This window comes from Brachionichthys hirsutus, chromosome 8 (genome assembly GCF_040956055.1).
Source record: "Brachionichthys hirsutus isolate HB-005 chromosome 8, CSIRO-AGI_Bhir_v1, whole genome shotgun sequence".
Lineage (NCBI taxonomy): Eukaryota > Metazoa > Chordata > Actinopteri > Lophiiformes > Brachionichthyidae > Brachionichthys > Brachionichthys hirsutus.
The window spans coordinates 3,644,418-3,664,368 of NC_090904.1; the positions used below are offsets into that span (position 1 = coordinate 3,644,418).

Here is a 19,951-nt window from a genome sequence, read left to right on the forward strand (position 1 = left end):
TGTCTCCGAGCATGTTCTCTGTCCATACCCGTATCTCCAGCTTGTTGCGTGTTTTCACACCCATTAACGTTGTGTTCTCCAAGTTGAAAAGGGAGAGTCTCATTACTCACGTAATGAGGGTTAAAATCTTGAACATACTGAACTATTGGCTGTACCGTTCCCTGTTCCTTGCTTCTTGTTTTGTCTGGGCCTTAGCAACCATCATGAAAAACCGGTTCACTTTCTAATTATCTACCTCATGTGAAATGCTTTCTGAGGGTGGAGCAAAGCGTTAAATATGTGGAGCGGGTGACGAGAGAGGCATTCGTCTTTGCAGCGAGAAAAGGATACTGTCAAATGGAAGGTGAGATTCGTCTTCAGAAATGTAAAGTCTGTTCTCTGCTCATTTGCTTTGTGAACCTTTTTTGATCATTGCATATAATAATCTGTTTTTAGAGAAATGTAATTGTTGAACATTTTTCACGTAATGCTTCTTTATTTGCAGATTTCACGATAAAAAATGTCAGTTTGGAAAATAATGAAAACCTGGAGAAACACAGGACCGAGAGTTTCAGCAACTCCAAAATGGCGGTGGTCAGAAGAGGAGCCCCGTTCAAAGTCTGTCTTCAACTGGGTGGTCGACCCTTCAATCCCAAGACAGACTCTCTGAAAATCAAAGTTATGCTAGGTTGTTCAGATTTTTTATTCTATCTAGATTTCCTTGGATGGATATTTGTACGAGAGCAGACTTTTCTTAAGTCCTTCCGCTAACTGCCTACCCTGCTCTTCTCCTTAGGGCGCCTCTTTGTGGTGATGAGAGTCACTTTTTCCAAGAAAGTTTCCTCCTCTAAATGGAAAGCCTATATTGCCCCAGAGAATGTGGACTTGCAGAATCCCTCCATATTCATCACCTCTCCTGCCTCTGCCTCTGTGGGCTGCTATCGATTTCAGCTGTGTGCGTTCACTCAGAACAGAAGAAAGAAGACCTGTGCCTCTGGCAAATTCGTTCTCCTCTGCAACCCCTGGTGTCCTGGTGAGCGGGCTGCATCAACTCTTTGTGTGGATTCATCATAGCACCAGCCTGAACCATTTATGGTGTGCACAGAGATGTGTGTTGTTTATTGTATTCAAATTCAAGTTTTATTTTCCACAGAGGACACGGTCTTTATTCCCTTTGAGGACCAGAGAGAGGAGTATGTCCTGAATGATTCTGGACTGCTGTTTATGGGGACATCTATGAACCCTACGTCAAGACCGTGGTCCTTCGATCAGGTATGAAACCAACAATCTGCCCGTCAAATTTCTGAAAGTTTGTTACCATTTAAAGGGAAGTGCTCTATTATCATAAAGGCTTCAGCAAAGTTTTGAACTTGAACCTACCTTCGATCGCAAGGTGGTCACTGTTACCTCACAGCGAGGAGGGCATGTATGGTTTACCTCCGGGTGCTCTGGTTTCCTCCCACCATCGGAAATCATGTATGTTGGGTGCATTAGGTTAGACTGGCCCTGGTTGTAAAGTGGCAGCATGCTCATTCGCAGCAGCTCAGCAATCTCATATACTTGAGAGCAAGTCTGCGTTCCTTTATTATAATCCGCTTATTCAGAAGTCTCTGTTTACATTAATTCTCTGAATTATTTCTCTCTCCCTTGTGAAGTACGAGTCTGATGTTCTGGAGACATGCCTGAGTCTGCTCCAGATCAGTCCTCAGCACCAACACAACAGAAGAATGGATTATCTGAAACGGAACAACCCGGTCTACATCAGTCGGGTCGTGTCCGCTATGGTGAGTGCAAACCGCCTGTGATTAAAAACAACTCATGTGAACCTCAAATAGAAACAAGTCCCATCTTGCCAGCGTCACAAAGCTCTCAAATAATAAATGTCTCGTGCCAAAACGCTGTAATTTATGCTGTTTGGTAAATCGACGGTTATTAAACTGTCATATACTTCATGGCCTTTGGGAACTGACCTTTTTTTTTTCTCCGCCATCCTTGCAGATCAACAGCGAGGATGACCGTGGCGTGTTGAAAGGGAACTGGTCTGGTGACTTTAAACAAGGGGTTCATCCCTCTTCCTGGACTGGGAGTGGGGAGATCCTGAGACAGTGGGCTCAGACGGGCCACAGCCCGGTCAAGTATGGGCAGTGCTGGGTGTTTGCAGCTGTCATGTGCACAGGTAATTCTGACAAGATACCCAAGCAGCACAAAATAATAACAAACTTCATTGTGACCTTTTTTATTTTTTAGTAGTTCTGCACATGTTTTCATCAGCGTTTGTGTTTTTAACTGTGTTTTAATAACTTTGCAGTCATGAGAGTTCTTGGCATTCCATGTCGCATTGTTACCAACTTCAACTCTGCTCATGACACCAACGACAACCTGGTGATCGAGGAGTACTACACCGAAACTGGACAGAAGCTGAACTGCGGCAAGGACAGCATATGGTTGGTGTTTTCAATGTTTCTGAATATGTTTGACAGTTTTTTCGGACACAGTTTGTCTATCGTTTATTACATGGCTTTTGAAATCTGTGATGTTCATTCGGTTCAAGACAAAGGTAAAGCGCGTGAACGTGTTGTGATAATGTTCTTATATCTCATGGAAACAGGAACTTCCACGTCTGGGTGGAGTGCTGGATGGCTCGCAGCGATCTGGGGTTTGGACTGGATGGCTGGCAGGTCCTGGACCCAACCCCTCAGGAGAGGAGTGGAGGTGTGTGTGACAATCAAAGCGCTTCTTCTTTGGTTATCTCTAAAATGTCTGAATAAACTAACTCTGACTTTCCCTTTTGACATTGCTCTATCTCAGGAGTGTTCTGTTGTGGCCCGGCCCCGGTCAAAGCTATCAAGAACCGGGGGTTTGAGCTGTTATATGACGTCCCCTTTGTCTATGCTGAGGTGAATGCCGATGTCCACTCAATTGTTTTGAGCGAGGGCCGGATGGTCAGTCTCGCCAAAGATACAGAGAGGGTCGGATCCTTTATCTGCACCAAAGCCGTTGGCTTCTCCAGAATGCAGAACATCACCGGAGATTACAAAAACATCAAAAGTATGAGCCAAAAGCATGAAATCAGTCATGAAATGGCTTAATATTCAAGCGAAGGCACACTTAGTTACTCACAGATTACTTTTGATCTTTACACTGTAGGCCCGACCGCAACGTTGAGATCCACAACTTCGACGTCCTCAGAAGACTCAACGTTAAGAAGAGGTAATTTGAATACATTGATCAGACTTGCAAAAGAATAATATGTAAGACATGTTCTCATGCTCAAACTTTGTTCATGTTCATTCAGCCAGATTGTCTAAGGGAGTAGCAGCCTCCCTGACGCTGGATAAATATCCTGTTGCTGGGGAGCCGGTCTGCTTCACTGTGAAGATCACCAACATGCAAAGAGTCGCAAAGACGATGAAGGTGCACATCAATGCCCAAGTGAAAGAGTACAACCACAGCCCAACAAACACCTTAATGGAATCCCACGGTGCCATACAGCTAGCGCCAATGGAAGGTAGCTTCGTTTTTCACTCGCCTGCACACTCAAAATTCAAATCCTAAAGGAACGGTGTTGTTTAGCCTGCTCCTTTCCCCTTCTGTCTCTCCAGTCAAGCTTATCCACCAACAGATCCTCCCGGTGCAGTATGAGGATGTGGTTGGAGATGACCTGATCAACCTTGCAGTGGTCCTGCAGGACACGTCCACCCAGGAGAGGGTCTTAGCTGCAGAAGAGTTCAATATTGCCAGTCCACAGCTCACCATACAGGTGTGCAATATTCTGACTGTTATTTATCAGTAGACGGCAACATTGTTGAGGGATTAGGAAAGCAAGAGTTTTGGGTTTTTGTTCTTTTTTTGTTCTTTAAATGGATGAAGATAAAATTCAACAACTAGAAAAGCATTCAGAGCACAGACCTCCGCCAAGCAGCTCATTTCCCTCCTAATTGGATTTACACCGTTCACACGGTGATCTGGAGCATCATCAGAAGGTTCTAAATTGTTTTTGGTATCTTTATACACCAACCATGAAAAGTAAAAGTGAATCGGAGTTGATCTGTAAATGGTCTTATAAAAAAAAAGCCTCAATTCTGAAATCCGGATTTTTTAATTTTTATTTTGTAAATCCAGACCAAGACCCGTCTTCAGATTTTTTTCCCATCAACATCCTTCCAACGGTTTTTCCGTAATCCTGTTTAAAAAAAACGAACAAAAAAACGCCATCAAAAACATGGCCTCCTTGCTGGAGGTAATGCTTCCAAAGTTTATAGGAATTGTTTAGTTTAGTTGTGTTAGGAATATTTTTTTTGTAATCATCAGGGCTAAAAAACAAACACGCTTCTCTCTTTAAGATTGCGGATGAAGACTCCATCATAAAGAACAAAAAACATGCAGCAACCGTGACCTTCACCAACCCGTATTCACACCCGGTGAGCGGAGTGCTGACTGTCGCTGGGGCCGGGCTGATCCAGAGCAAGGTTCACTTCAGGTAACGATGATGATCTTCATTGTTTACCAACATGCATGTCTTAATTGAATGATTCATATCATCGAAAAGGTTGAGAACTTTCACTGTGGAAAAAAAAGAGAGTGATAATTCAAAGTATCAACTTTTACATTGCATGTCTTCTTGCAGGATGCACCCCCTGCGTCCGGGAGGAAGAATGCAGCAGGAAGTCATATTCAATCCCAGGATGGCGGGAACAAAGATGCTGCAGGCTGGTTTGTCGCTCAAAAGCATCAACTCAACTATCAGAGGCTTCAAGATGGTCTTTGTCAACAGAGCATGATTGAAACAAACCAGCATTGGTTTGTTTCTTTTGCTCAAATGTGACACTTGAGTGACACTTAAATTATCTCAAATCAGAGTTGACTCTTTTGCTTAGGAGCGTACTTTTAATTTATGTTGTAGAACCAGCTGAAGCCAGAACATGAAAACCATTTGCCAGCATCAGACGCAGGAGAAAATTTCTAATTCTTGCCACGTGACCTGCTATTGGTGTGTACAACTTTAATTGTACATATATGTATTTGACTATTTATTAAATTAGTAATTCTTGCCACTTAACCTGTTTTTCTATTGGTTTGTACAACTTTAAATGTAAATATATATATTTGACTATTTATTAAATTAGTAATGTTTGAGCCATGAAAGTTTGCATTTAAAATAAGAATTGTTACTTGAACATTAAAAGATGCATCAAGTTATTTTAATTGATTATTTTTTCGTTTTTGCTTTAATAAAAATATTTTTTATCAAATATATGCATATGTTATGTGACTACCTCTGTCAAGATAGTTATCTTTTCAATTCATCTCTTGGCAACATTTAAAGCATAAAGCACTAAGGACTTTCAACGGAAACAAGACCGCAAGGGCTTTTTTGAAATGCTCCTCTTAGACAGGATGTTTGACTGTATTTGTACTGTATTACATGCTACTGCTTGACTGTACTTGTACTCTAACATTCTATCTAATAAATATATTCATCATCATCATCATCTGATTTCTATTAAGTTTTGCACAAATGTGGGGCTTGTTGTCAGACAAAAAAATATATAAATGTTTGGTGCGGGTCTGAATTAGGAGGTGGACGCATGAATTATTTTAGAATAACACAACAGACACAGCTTCAGATACACAACCTTATTTTGACATGATTGTGATCATTTTTGAAATATATCTTTGACAAATTAATCATCTCTGTTTTGGTTACTCTCAGCGTGTAGAGGACTTTGTCTTAAGATCGTTGTTTTGAACGTTCTCTCGAAATTAATTTGACCTTGACCTTATAATCGTTGCAGAATTGGATAACGCATAGGACTTTTGGCCTTGTAGTTCAATTCCTGCCCTGAAGATGGAGACATTTCCAAAAGAAAAAGTACTACAGTAAGCACATCAAGTCTCATTCATCACTCATCGACACCAGAGGTCCCCAACCACCGGGCCGCGGGGCATTTTATACCGGGTTTATCTACAGATGGCTGGCTTCGTTAACGAGGCGATGAAGGGGTCAAAACTGCTTCGGCACATAGAGATCAAGAACCCTGGATTATAAAACAAGAACCCTGGATTAAAAGACAAGAATGTGGAATTTATGAAAGAAAAAAACCTGAACATGAAGGACAGAACAATTATTGAGACCACAACTAATGGTGAGTAGATATTGGTGTAATATTTGTTTAACAGTTATTGCAAGTGCATAATATAAAGTTTATTGGTGAGATTAGATTCCTCTTTTTTAATTCATTTAATCCGCGCTGGTCCGTGGCAGGAAAAAGTTCGGGGTCACTTAGAAAGGTCCTTATTTTTGAAAGAAAATTTTTGAAAGAAAAATGTGTGGTTTTTGGTGCAATATCGGTATATAGAGGCCCATTTCCAGCAACCATCACTCCAGTGTTCTAATGGGACAACCTATTTGCCTATTGCGTCACAAGCCTAATGGATGATTAGAAAAGCCTTGTGCAATCAAGTTAGCACAGCTGAAAACAGTTTAGCTGGTTAGAGAAGCTATGAAAGTGACCTTCGTTTCTCCGGGTGACCCCAAACCTTTGAACTGTAGTGCACGTTTGGGCTGAACTGTGATGAAAAATGAGGCGTGTTTTCCCCACAATTCAATTAATTTATTTGTATTAATCCATTTTAACTGCCTGTCGAAACAAATCAACAATAAAGCCTTATATACAAATCATAGCTAAGCTGACAGACAGTGTAATCAGCACATGCACAACCATACGAGTTCTTCTATATTACAGACAGGCTATTGGGAACTTAAACAGGGACAGGAAAGAAGGGCAGTTACAACATGGAGACATACACGACCCAGAATCAAAAGAAAAGATTAGAGCACCAGCCTATAATACAGAAAACATTTTAACAACAGCATAGTTTTAGTCATTGAAGGCATCCTGAATCCCAGAAACTGTTCATACCACTCTGTGTTGTGAATGCAGCTAAAAATAAATAGGTCACATTTTAATGGTAAGATATAGTTAAGATAGTTTACCTAGAATTGTATGTAACATTCATCTATTATGAATAAAGCAATATAAAATAATAGTGACTTTAAGTCTGGTTTTCCAAATTTCTCTTGATAATAACATTGGCCAGTGGAATTAGGTTCAATCTCACAACAAATGAAAGCACAGTAGAATAAACAACAATCGGACCTTTCAACCTATGGAGACGTTCTCGCTGTGTAACTAACGGGATGTAAAATTTGCATTCAGTGCATTAATGTTCTGATGTACAACATTTTCATGAAGTTGAGATGAACTGAATTGAGAAAAGACAGGTTAAAAGTATTTTTTTTTATATGTATACATTTAAATCATAGTTCCCTGGATCGATGATAATGCTTTGGTCCCTTATTTTACATTTGGTCTTTTATTTTTGGTCCAGCACTCTCAGCACTTTTGGTTTCATGTCTTTGTGCTGTAGCTCCAGCCTTGCATCAGATCCTCACCGTTCCTTTGGCTTTGGAGAGAACGATCCTCTTCGGTGTTCATTAGGGATGAACTGACTTGTGCCAAATCGTAAAGCATCAATACTGACACAACATCAGTCGAGTGCACCTTTAATACGAACTGAGCTCAGGAGCTTCTCTGGTTTTGAGTTGAAACATGTCATCTCGCGCCCTCTAGAGGTAATCCAGCTCCAGTGCATGATAAAGGGCCTCCAGATCAGGCCGACACGACACCCTCCAGAATGGCATGTTCTTCTACGAAAAAAAATCAGGGTTGATTAGCATTTAAGTTTAATTAATTCATGCAAACTAAAGGGAAGTATAGTTTCTCCTGCAGATGCAGGACAGGTGTAAAATACAAACTGTGGTTTTTATGTGGTCGACATGTTGCAAAAGCACAAAGGAAAAAAAGCTTTGCTGAAATGCCAAAACAGTAAAGAAAAAAGTCTGACATTTCAGTGCAAACATCCTCATAAAAAGAGACAGAGGCTGAAAAAATGCAGTGTCTTAAGGTTAACCAATTAGTCGAGGCCCATTTTTCAGAACTCAGTTATAAAAAACCGATTGAATTATACCTTCTTGGCCACGGACTCCTCTTCAGCTCCGTCTCCTATCACCACATACACTGCTCTCCGGCCGAACCTCTGAGAAACGCGTTCAAAACAGCTCTCTTTTCCTTTGAAAAGATGATTGATTCAAATATGATACCTTTGAGGAAAGACTCAAGACATGTATTTAATACATTAATGGCATAGAAAATAAAAGATGAGAGCAGAAGATCTACATTGATCCTATCCCCCCCCCCCAATCATTCCCTTCATCCCTCAGTGGTCTTCACCTGTCTTTGTTGCGCTGTATATGTTCTCTATGGGGAAAGCTGAACCCAGTCCATACAGTAACACCTTGGAGAGGGCTGGGATTAGCTGGGTGGTGGTCACCATCACGTTCACGCAGTTGGGCCTTAAAAAGGGCAGGACACAGGCATTTAGACTATGGCGAATTAATAAGACCTTCAATGGCACATATTAGGCTATATCAGGAAATAAATAGTGACATTAAAAAAAGGGAATATTTGAAAGTTATTGCTAATTCAAGGTAGCATGAACCAACCTTGAGTTGATAAGAGCCAAGGCTTTTAGTGCTTGAGTCAGCCACAGGTCTGTCAGGACCTCCATCTCCCTCCTCAGCTGTAGCCACTCGTCTCGCTTCGGGCTGCCCAGCAGACCTACCAACCGGGAAGAAGCACGAGCTCGATGCTTAGTCTCCGTAACATAGGCAGGACATAATCCTTTATAAACAAATGCATTCAGGATCTCTCATCTGAGACACTGCAAGGCTTTATTTTCTTCCTCTGTTGCACAACGTCCTTGAGTCTGAAACTCACACTCCTAGCAGTGTCAAAGCAGCCAGCTGTAATCAGCAGTGCAGGAGGGCCCACACAGAATAACTGACAGCAAACTCCTTTCAGCTCATTACCTAATCATGTTTCACGTATTCTAATATGCAATATGTTAGTAATGAAATTTGGCTGCATCTCACGAGTCGACCAACATTTTCATGTTTTATGCACATGCAAAGGGAAAGTTGTGAGCAACTATGGATGATTCTCCGAAACGTTAAAGAACAAGAACTTTACCCCCAACATTATTCTTGTATGCGTTGTAGATCTCCTTGACTCTGCGGTATCGGAAAGCCAGCTTCCTCATCCAGTCCACGCCTCCGTGGACCCCTGAACCCAGGCACAGAGATCCAACCCCTGCTGGGCTTTGGAAGCCATCTGAACTGAAATTGTAAGTGCTGCAAGATCGCAGAACAGAAAACAGTTTAGATCATAACACTAATCTGCATTTTTATATCATACCGTATCATCTCAATTTAGGGGGGGGGGGGGGCTCTCAGAATCAGCATTCAGCGAGGACATATCATGGTGTCGCTCTCGAGAAACTGTAGACTGAATCCATTCTGTTTAAAACTAGAATGCAAGATAAACTGTTCATCAGATTTGGGGAGGTGTGCCAGCGCAACCGCAAAATGTCAGGGACATAAAACTCTTTTTTTCTTTTATTGAACATCGTAAACACTGAATTTGGGCCATGAATGAAGCTTTGTTGGTGGGAAATCATGACGTATATACATTCTGTGTGGATGGGATGAATAGAAAGACATCTTTGGGAATGAAAAGGATGAAGCTCAAGAAAATAAGTGCTTCAAAATGCCCTTTGGTTCAGTCTGGCTGTTTCTCAAATACTCTAGAAAATATCCTTAAGTGCTTCAACAAGTTCATGCAATAAAACATCTGGAGCGAGGGAAGCAGAGGGGATGATAAAGAGATGTTTTGAGGAGAAATGAGAGCAGTGGGTAACATTGCGACATATTAGACGGCCGTGCAAGTCAAGGAAATAAAAGAAATGCACATGCTTATATGCGTGAAAACACACACAGAAACACACTCCTCATCCACCTGCTTTTCTTTCCCCAAGTGCAATAAAACCTAGAGGGCAAGTCTGGTTCACGGGAGAGCTGTCGGATTTTCAGTAACTCGGTAAGCAGGTCCAGAAACGCAGCGGAAGCTTTACCTCAGGTCCTGTCCGTTGTCGTCTGATGCCACGTCATCAATATGAACCTGGTCACATTCCTGGCAAATGAAAAGGAGAGCGGATATATCAAGGGATCCATGTCAGAGCAGCGCCCTGCACAGGCAGGCCTCTGCTCTATAGGGGAGCCTGCGGGAGCGAGAGCAGCTACAGAAATAAAAAAGATGAGGAAAAGAAAATAAGGTGTCGGAACAACGCAGTGAGGCGCTGGAGGGCGTATTGTCAATATGTATTGAATTAAAGTAAGTTTTCTTTTTAGTATAACATTGTGCTATTTTTGACGAGCACCAGCTGTTAATTAATCCGATCCAGTCAGGAGAAATCAATAACTGCCTCTTTAAATACTCGTTCCTCTTTATTATGACCCGCTTCAAACTTGTAGCAGCTCTCTGTCTTCTCAACGACGCACACACACACACACACTGATCCGCCCACACAAGCTCGCACAGCACTATAACTTCTAGTTGTCATGCTGTGACCCAGGACTGACGGGGCCTCCTATCCCCTTTCAGCCGTCTTGATCCAGATGGATACGCTACCTCATCTTCCCTCCACCGACACATAACTCAATTCCCAAGGGATGAAAGCCATCTCCTGCTCAGGTGCCCCAGTTCCCTGCAGCGCTGCGACTATACCGATACGAATGACCACGTTCACATTTCCCCCATACGTGGGCAATCCAGTTTTTAAGAGCTGTAAATGAAGACCAGCACAGACATAGCCAGTTTCTGCTTTTCCTTATTAAATACTAATTGCAGCCAGACATGCAAATTAAGGTTCTGTGATCTTCTGCTGGTATTACGATTATGAGAACAGCTATAACATTTACGGCCACTGATGTGGCGGCTGACACGGGAGGGACAAGATAATTGCAGTCCAAACTTTACAGCAGTTGTTGGCCAGGTGTGCCATAAAGATTTACGTAACAAAAGAGGGAGCGAGAACCAGCTTTGCAAATGGATTTGTTGGCTTCTGTCCCTCCTCTTGACTGTTTCTCCTCCCATTTGGCTAATTTTCCTCTCAGATATACTCAGACACACCTATAATTACAGCACAGAGTGTACTTGTTCTCTCTCTCTGTCCCTCGCTAATCTATTTTCTTTGTCAGAACAAGGCAGAGGAATGTTGGTTGGAAAAAAAAACTTAAAATCACTGGCAGGTAGTAAAACTGTATTTTAATAACGACTGGTAGTTTTTTAAAAAGGAGTCACCCTTTTTAGAGGTTGTACCCGTGGTGGGTTTTTAGGCAGCGGGTTAGGTCTGACTGAAAGAGCACTTACTGCATGTCAGCAGTGAACAACCCCCTCCTTTTAACGTTCTGGTTCAACTGAGGAGGGCAAATTGTTTGGAAAATGCTACAGTAAGAAATAATACAGGATGGATGTTGTGCGAGGGGGATTTCTACAATGGATGCTACTGTGCTTTACGCCAGGTAATAAAACGGCACCCAAATGTCAAACCTCTGGCTGTCTGGTCACCAGTAAGTCATCGTACGATGCCCGATGATGCCTGACTGCCTCTTATTTTCCAGCCTCATTGATATAATCCACAGTTGCCCAAAAAAATATTAAATAAGAAGCGTGCTGCGCTGAATTATGAAGTAGGTAAGATAACAGCCTCTGGTTTAAAAAGACAAGTTCAGCAAAACGAATTGTGACCCTGTAGCTACAGCATCTAAACATTCCATTTCTCACCTCCAAGTCATTGAAGAAGAGTCTCGAGTCGGCAAGGTTGAAGATCATCTCCTCCATCCACAAGCCCAGAGACACTGCCTTCGATGAGTCCTGATACACACACACACACACACGCACACACAAACCACTCTTTAATCATTAATCATTTGATTTTAATATTGCCCGAGACAGTTGCACCACGCTGGCAGGAGTGATCTTCCAGTGAATTCCCCATCTCTCAGATGTGTGTAAGGTTTAAGATTATTACACCAATACATATGCATTGGTGTAAATATACAATAGCAACCGTGAATTTGAATCTTCCTTTTAACCAGGCACACACAAACATATTTAAAAATTAAAGCTGCACAATTTGACAACTCTGCCAGGCTGGGGATAATGAGATTCTCATATTGAGAGGGGGCGAAGGGTTAATCGCTATAGCTGATCTTAATAAATTAAATATTTTATGCCCCTGCCTTACAATATCGATCAAATAGTCACGAAATTCAATGTTTTCAATATAAGTAATGAAAGATGAACATATTGTTGATATTGCACAATGTCTTTGTATGACAATTATAAAAATGTGCTTCATGATAATTAATTTTCATCTTAAAATTCTCTGATAAATGTTTGTTCTCCTTGTGTGGCATCAAAGTGCGGTTGTGTGATTTGCTGTTTTGACACAGGCTTCCGTTCATAACTGTGGATTCAATAGACAAAACAAACAAAAAACAATGCACTACAGATTCTACCTGAATTCACTTGCTTGGTCATGTCATAAAAGAAGGGTTTAGGTATCTCTGATAAATTGTGCTCTTTCTTCTTTCTTCATAAAGAGATTATAATTCATCACCCAGAGAAACAGCTGACATGCAAAGCTTGGGCAGGATGACAAACGGCACCGTCGAGCCGTCATTCAAGACAACAGGAGCAGGCGTGCGTTTTTATGTGTGACACATTGTTTTAATGGAAGCCTTGGCTTGTCTTTGGCAGTAGGACAAGAGGACGTGTCAGCCAAAGGTGAATGCTAGATAATTGAACCTGAGATGACGAGCATAGATGTAGTCTGGAAGAAAAATGGGCTGGATGACATTTATAAAGCACCATGGTACAAATGGGGGCGGGGTATAAAGAGATAAAGACGATTAAGAACAAAGGGTGGCAAAAGTTCAACAGGAGGACAAGAAGGAAATGGTGATGGGGAGGAACGCTGTGCCAAAGGGATGAATGGAAAGGGTGAAGGAGGTGGGGGTTAAAGGATTAAGACGGGACTGTGCTCGTTTGGTAATTGAAATAATGATCTGTAATAACCTTCCTCCAAACAAACGAGGGCTGCTCTACGCAGTGAGACCAATAAACACCTCTTTCTCATCATTGCAGAGAAGTAGAAGGACAAAATAGAAAAGACTAGAAAAAAAAAGCACTGACATCTCTCCATTCTCACCTTCATTCCCAAACTGAGGTGGGTAAAGCAAGGGAGACTTGACCCACCTCATGGGGAATAAAATTCACACACGAGAGTACGGAGCAGATTGCAGTGTGTGTGATAGATGAGATAATGGAAGAGCTATAATAGTTCAGGGAATCAAATCCTTATGTGGCTCTCTCTCTCTTCACCTCTGGCTCACCAAGCTGGTGAAAACAACTGTCTTTCAACACACCCATTAGTCTTTCCTCAGACTGGGCCCAGACCTGCCTTTGCTTTTAAGTCCAAACATTTGTTTATGATAACGTTTTAATCGTCCGACTCTAATATGAATGAGCCTGTTCTGTTAAATGTAGACAGACGCTGGGCACAAGGCGGCGCGGTCGGGCAAAAAAAAAAAAAAGTGAAACTTTTGGAGGGGAAAAAAGTCAAAAGTCCTGCTAGCTTGCCAGCTGCTTTTAACTTGAATCTGTTTTTTCTGCTGCCACTCATTCAATTCCACCTCTAGATTTAACTGATGTCACTCGACCCATCGGCGGGTTGTTATGGTGGCGGGAGGAACCAGAAATATTTGGCACATGGGCCACGTGTCAACACATCCACTCCCTCGCCTTATCTCTCTGCCGGTGGCTCTTCTTTCTTGTTTCTTTTCACACCCCTCTCCGTGGCAGAAAAGAAAGTCAAAGAAACAATGGCGGGCACGGCCTGGCGGGGGTCTGAACCGATCAGGAACGCTTTTCCCAAACTCCCATCAGCCTTGTGTCAACCCGCAGAGGGACTGTGAGAATTCAAAACACGGATCCTCGGCCAAAAACCAAGACATGCACCATTGTCCGCCCCTTGTCAGCTGCCTGTCTGTTATGTGTTATGTAAAGGTCCCACTGGCTGTCAATCCCCCCCCCCGCCCAGCAGCAGCATGCTGGGATGGCTAAACAATCCAGCACATTATGAAAAGAAACAAGAAGGCAGAGAGGCAGCATGTGAAAATGCCCATGGATGGAAACTAAAGGTCGCAGATTGCATTTGATTGCTGAGAACCAAAGGTCATTTCACGAAGGAAGACAAGACGACGCTGATTTGTTGTTTGTATTGTTTTCAGCCAAAACTGTCTTGTCTTCTAATTAACTGCTGTCAGTGTGACGAGTTGCAGCACAACTAAATGTCAAAAGGAAGGAGGTCGTACCTTGCCAAATCGAGAGGAGAACGTTCCTGTGAGGAGTGAATGGAAGATAATGATGGTTTCATCCAGGTCCCAGATAAACACGCGCTGCGGCGAAAGAACAGTTACGGGTTGTTACCCTCATGGTCCGAGAGGGAAGCAAAGATGAATACTCTGAAAGAATTCTAATCCTTTACCTCTATGTCAGAGTCCAGAGGTGGAGCCGGGTCACTGGCTCTTTTCCTACCCCTCAACTTTCCATCGGATCCCCTTCGTGCTGGGACTCCCTGCTCTTTACCTGGTGTGGGAGGGCTGGGTGGTGGGTGGTACTCTCCTAGAACACACACGTTTACAACATTTCAATGAAAGTACATCATTTTATTATGATGAAGGGAAAATCACTAGACTTTACATCTCAAGATCAAATGACTAATGATGGAGAATACAGGAACATACTCCACTCAGATGAATTATGGGACATGTATGCACTAGTCTAAGGTCAATCCCAAGGACTCACATTTCAGGTTATCTGCTGTAAATACTTTCAGTGTAACCTTCTGTTCCGAATGCCCAACAATATTTGTGTAGTTCCTTCCAAAAACAGACAAACAACAACAACAAACAACAATGGTTTACATCCCTTTACCTGAGTGTGACTCTGGGCTGTGATTGGACAGCATGACGGGGTGCTCTGGATGCTGATAGGCTAACGGAGCTGTGATGGCTGCGGTACTGATGTTGCTGCCGGTCAAATAGGAGCTGTTGTAGTGATGCGAGTTGTAATACGGGGAGTATTGGCTCTGACTGTAGCTTGAATATGCTGAAAACTCCTGTCGGAATGTAAACCAGGATTTTAGTGTTATTCAAATATGAACATGTTCTTTCTAAATGAGGCATCAATCCTTTCAGTAAAATGATTCATGTAAGGCAGACATGTAGCTGGATTGAGAGTCATTTAAGTTACATTTTCCTCTTCCACTACGTTACCTGGACCCTACTATGGCCTTGCTTCAGGTGTGTTCTTGCTACGGTTGCGCTACTTACTTGTTGGGTAGGATTGAACGGCGTTGAGCTGGGAATTGCATGAGTGCCTTGAAAAATTCCAGATGAAATACCACCACCTTAAAAAAAACAAAAAAAGCGATTTGAAGACAAAGGTCAAAATCCACGGTCGTAAATTCTTTAAATGTACAATGCATTTGCAAAGGGGTAAAAAAAAAAAAAAGAAAAAGGTCGGAGATTGATTGGTAGATGTTCCAGCTTGCACTGATGAATCGAGTTTGGATGTAATTTCCCAACATCCGATCTGAACTGTGAGCAGGAACTAAGGAGCAGTAGCCTCACTGACAGCTCGATGCTGCAGGGGCCAAGTGAGATATACAGTTGACAACAATACAGGTGGGAAAGGCTGCTGCAGATCTGACTCTAATCACGACAAGGCAGGAACCCCCCCCCCCCCCCCAATTCACACACATGTATTTCTAATTTTAAGTACAGTTTTTCCATTTGCCAGTTAACAGGATACCTTCGGGGCTCATAAGCAGACAGTAGCTAACTTGCACCTCCACTATTCTTTTAACCAATGGAAAAAAAAAAAATAATCAGCTCTTCACTGGTTTCCAATACTTGATACGGTGGCTTGTCATCAGTGATCGAGTACAGTGCTGATCAATCGCATGCTGAAGTGCTGAGGTGCTGAAACAAGACGGCAGCGCTTAGTGGCGACTGAAAAAGTAGATCTCCAAAGTGACTCGAATTAATTCTCTGGCGGCTATGAATGTGTAAAAAATGTACAAATATATTAATTAGGTGCTGAATGTTAAACTTGATGAAGAAGTGAAGACATTTTTTGGGGGAAAGGCCTCAGCTTCATACTCTGGGGGGCTTACGCATGTCCAAATACTTTGTTGCATTTGTGTCTCTTGGACAGACCAGCAATGACGCTAGCAAATATGAAACTGGTTCGATAACAAGTGCAAATAGTTGCTTTGCTTCCAAGTGTTTATTGAGTGGGTGGTTTTCATTATATAATGGAGGGAGGGTGCAATTAAGTTGGTGCAGGTAGTCAGTTGGTGCGAGGCTAATTGAGTGTATAGGAGGACCTGCCCTGTTTGTTTTGTCTGTTAGCTGTAGAAGATGAAGACCTTTGAGGACAAATACAAATTAACCAGATCCGTCCTGATGTACTTTTAAGGACGGGCTTTCTCGTGTCTAGCTTGCATCGTCTCATCTGTCCACGACTGCTCTGTCTTGCATTTCTTGGTCTACCATTGCACAGTGCATGACAAACAAGAGAATGATGACTCAATGGAAGAACCACACTGAAACCTCCCCAGAAAACACAACAATCATGGAAATGAATACAGGAAAAATACAGGAGGTCGGTTGAGTAAACACAAAGAGGCTCCCGTAGTCACCGACTGGATTCGGTTGTACACAGACTACAGTACATGTTTCAATGGCTTTTTTTGTGGCGTGTGTGTGTGTGTATGTGTTTGTGTATTGTGTACTGTATAATAGATGACATGGAAACATTCTGAGATCCTACAAACATTCGGCGGTTTTGAAGTTTGCGTTTAATGATTTCTGCATAAGAAATATTCAAACAAATGCATTTTGTTTGGGGACAGTGTCTCTCAAACTTAAACGCTGCTCTTTTAAGACACTGGTTTTTCAATCATTCAAAGCTTTTATAGTTTATAGAGTTTTCTTCAAACGTGTATTTATACATGGACATTTACATTCCTGTGTAATGTGTCGCATATGAATATACCAGTACATGTAATGCTTTCACATTTAGGTCACATGATAACAGATCAACGTCATGAGACGCTTTTGGCACGTCAAGGTCAAACAAATCTACCATTGACAAAAACACGAACAACAAACGAACACAAAAATGTTTCAAACTTATTTACTATTATAATATAATCATAATGTGAGAAAATATCTATACTGTGCATTATAATGCTTGTAATAATGGTTTGAATCATTTTTGTTCAAGGTATTCTTTCTATGTATTTAAATGGTCCATAGGTGTGAGCGTTAGCGTGTGTGTTTGTCTTTTGTCTGGCCCTCGCAATGAGCTGGCGTCTCATCTGGGATGGACCCTCCCTTTCGCTGTTTGCCAGCTGAGATCGGCCCCAACAACACCTGTGATACACAAGATGGATGAAGCGTCTGTAGTAAATATGGATGGGTGGATGGATGGATAGACTCAAGTCCCAATCGTCTTCATGTGTTTAGAGAAAGCTGTAATGCTGCTTTGCTATAAAGCTCTGGAAATATATGGTAGACTGAGAAACATTTCAGTCAGCATTGGGGTGAGCCGACGACGGCTGCATTTTCACTTTTGGGCCAACTGTTCCTTTAACAAACTCCAAAATATCTCATATTGTGGTTTTTTTGTACAGCCATGGAAATATGGAAATGAAAACAGGTCATCAGTGGGTTTCCTTGACATAAAATCACACCAATGTTTTTGCTAAAGTAGGAAAATAGCATTTTTAAAAGCAGATGTTAAACCTTTGAGCGCTTATAATGTCGAGATTGGCTTATATTCCAGTTAGTGTTGTGCTGAGCCTTTTAAAAATGTGACGCATGTGCAGAATTCAGCAACACGATCCTGTTAGTCCCTCCATTGTCTCGTCCGTACAGTGGAAACAAGGTCACCCTCTTTCTGCAACTTCAAACCGACTCGCCCCTCTGTGTAATACACCTTAACCTCTCCCCTCTCACACGCAAGGTCAATTTCACGCTGCTTTCAAAGCCATAAAGTCGCAATGAGCGAGTCATGCTTCGGGCGCCGGACGACTGAGGAATGTGTGCACACACACACACACGCACAGCTCCAATCAGAAACCAACACACTGCAACGTGTGGGTCGAGAGCTGCATACACCCCGTAGAAAACCACAGCTTCATTCTGAGTCTTTGTTTCTGGCAGACTCTCTTCCCACTTCTTTCTCTCCATATTACTTGTTTTTTTTTTCTTTGTTCCAGCCGCTCCATTTCTCTTTCTCCTTATGTTTTCTCACTCTCTCATTTTCTCTAACAGACACAAGCGCTTGCATGCTGTGGTTGTTGGTCTGAGTGGAGAAAGGGGGCCTGACCCCAAGAAACGAGGAGGGGTGGGAAGACTTTTGACGCCAGGAGTCCAGACCGCAGCTAATGGAGAACAGGTGTGGCAGAGTCGTGTAGAGGAAAGGAGAAAAAGATGAGGAGAGATGAGATGAGAAGAGGAAAAGAAAAGATGGATGCGCCTTCCACTAAACTTGGAATCAAAAATGGTGTGTGTCAGGTTTGTGCACCAGCGTGTGCGTGCCCACACATTCAGTTCATGCAGTGTTTGAGACTAACCATGAGTGTGTGAGTAGCTGTACAGACTCTGACTTGGAGGAGTGCTGCTGAAGTTTGTGTAGCCGAGGAGGCCCGTCTGTCCTGGGGAGTGACTCAGGCCATCTTCTGTTTTAATGTCTGAGAACGGAGGGAGGAGGAATTTAGCTGACATGCAGTCTTCTTACGAAGGACAGGACTCTGCAGATAAACTGTGTGGCCAGTTATTGGGCAGCTGGATTGGTTTCCATATTAATGGTGATGTCAATTTATGTGCTGCACAATATCTCATTATGGCAATTCTTGTTGATTTCATAGCGGACAGAAGTTAAAATATCAAAAGAATAGCTAAATAAATGATCAAAATACCAAACTCTGTAGTCTGGGAACATAGTCTCATTAAAATATAATGTATATAAATATAAACGCCCTTATCTGAGAAAAATCCCACTCATAGAATGGACCCAAACTCAACTTTGACTCATAGAAAGGGGAACAAAAAGCAAAAGGCCCAGGGAGGGGGGGCAGCGAGCGTGTTTTGAGAACAAATCACACTAACTAGAATCCTGTGATGTAAATATATTTCTTGTTAGCACATTATGAAGAATTTTAGCGTTAATGATGATGATCAAAATAATTCCTGGATTTGCTTGTACTCACTGTAAGACGGCATGCTGTAGCCCTGTGTGTGGTGAGTGTAAGGTGTGTATGGCCCTGCAGTCTGGAGGGCGGGGCTGTACTGAGTTTGTCCATAAGCGGCCATCACAGTTCTCTAGAGCAACTTGGAGAAGACAGAAAAAAAATTTATAATAGTGATTGATGGCAAGCTTTCCTTCTCTTCTTCTGTTTCTTTGCCAACAGCAAGTCCGTGTTTGTCACCATTACTGCTGATGGTGAGCAAGAAGTCATTAATGCTGCATGCAAAATAGAGACGTTCTATTATCGGCATCGCAAAACAACAACCAGGAACATTGTTTCAAATCCATTACAATTCTTATAAAGATAAAATTAGAACATTTAACACTGCACAGTGTAAGCAAGGGGTAGATCAAAAATTATTTTAGAGACTGTATCAGTTCCCTTGTGGTTGTGATGATTATACACATGTTTCTATTCGTCTTGACACATGGGGCAATTCCTGAACTACTCACCTGCAGCAGGTACAAAGAGTTTCAGATACTACAAAGCCCTGTGAAATGAAACATAAAGAGGGGACTGTCAGGGAATATAACCAATGAGGTTTATTTGCATAGTAAAAATCTAATGAAATCATTGCTTAATAATGTAATGAATGGGACACTGTAAATTGATCATGGGCATGAAT

At 42.1% G+C, this 19,951-nt stretch overlaps 2 protein-coding genes across 2 annotated transcripts; one reads left to right on the forward strand and one right to left on the reverse strand.

Moving 5' to 3' along the window:
- Positions 1–327: 327 nt before the first annotated feature.
- tgm5l (transglutaminase 5, like) lies at positions 328–5,465 on the forward strand. The gene is made up of 14 exons (XM_068742448.1): positions 328–343; positions 485–667; positions 776–1,012; positions 1,133–1,251; positions 1,635–1,763; positions 1,978–2,155; positions 2,288–2,423; positions 2,588–2,691; positions 2,788–3,027; positions 3,127–3,189; positions 3,275–3,487; positions 3,582–3,739; positions 4,323–4,459; positions 4,607–5,465. Exons 1-14 carry the CDS (start codon positions 337–339, stop codon positions 4,758–4,760), a joined length of 2,058 nt encoding a protein of 685 aa, XP_068598549.1. The 5' UTR covers positions 328–336; the 3' UTR covers positions 4,761–5,465.
- Positions 5,466–6,581: 1,116 nt separating this feature from the next.
- Positions 6,582–19,390, reverse strand: eya2 (EYA transcriptional coactivator and phosphatase 2). The gene is made up of 13 exons (XM_068742024.1): positions 19,288–19,390; positions 18,652–18,768; positions 15,338–15,414; positions 14,940–15,123; positions 14,491–14,627; positions 14,318–14,401; positions 11,724–11,813; positions 10,012–10,070; positions 9,072–9,232; positions 8,546–8,660; positions 8,274–8,395; positions 8,011–8,111; positions 6,582–7,690 (listed from the first exon to the last, which is right to left on the reverse strand). The coding sequence occupies exons 1-13, from the start codon at positions 19,388–19,390 to the stop codon at positions 7,610–7,612; spliced, it is 1,431 nt and encodes a 476-aa protein (XP_068598125.1). The 3' UTR covers positions 6,582–7,609.
- Between the last annotated feature and the right edge of the window lie 561 nt (positions 19,391–19,951).

Bases quoted from the DNA above. Each gene is read 5' to 3' on its own strand.
- eya2 (XM_068742024.1), bottom strand. From the start codon at position 19,390: ATGGCCGCTTATGGACAAACTCAGTACAGCCCCGCCCTCCAGACTGCA. The intron at 14,402-14,490 runs GTAAAGGATTAG...CTTTCGCCGCAG, and splicing joins CTCTGGACTCTGACATAGAG to CGCGTGTTTATCTGGGACCT. The intron at 11,814-14,317 runs GTACGACCTCCT...TGTGTGTATCAG, and splicing joins TCTCCTCTCGATTTGGCAAG to GACTCATCGAAGGCAGTGTC.
- tgm5l (XM_068742448.1), top strand. The intron at 2,692-2,787 runs GTGTGTGTGACA...GCTCTATCTCAG, and splicing joins CCCTCAGGAGAGGAGTGGAG to GAGTGTTCTGTTGTGGCCCG. The intron at 3,488-3,581 runs GTAGCTTCGTTT...CTGTCTCTCCAG, and splicing joins ACAGCTAGCGCCAATGGAAG to TCAAGCTTATCCACCAACAG.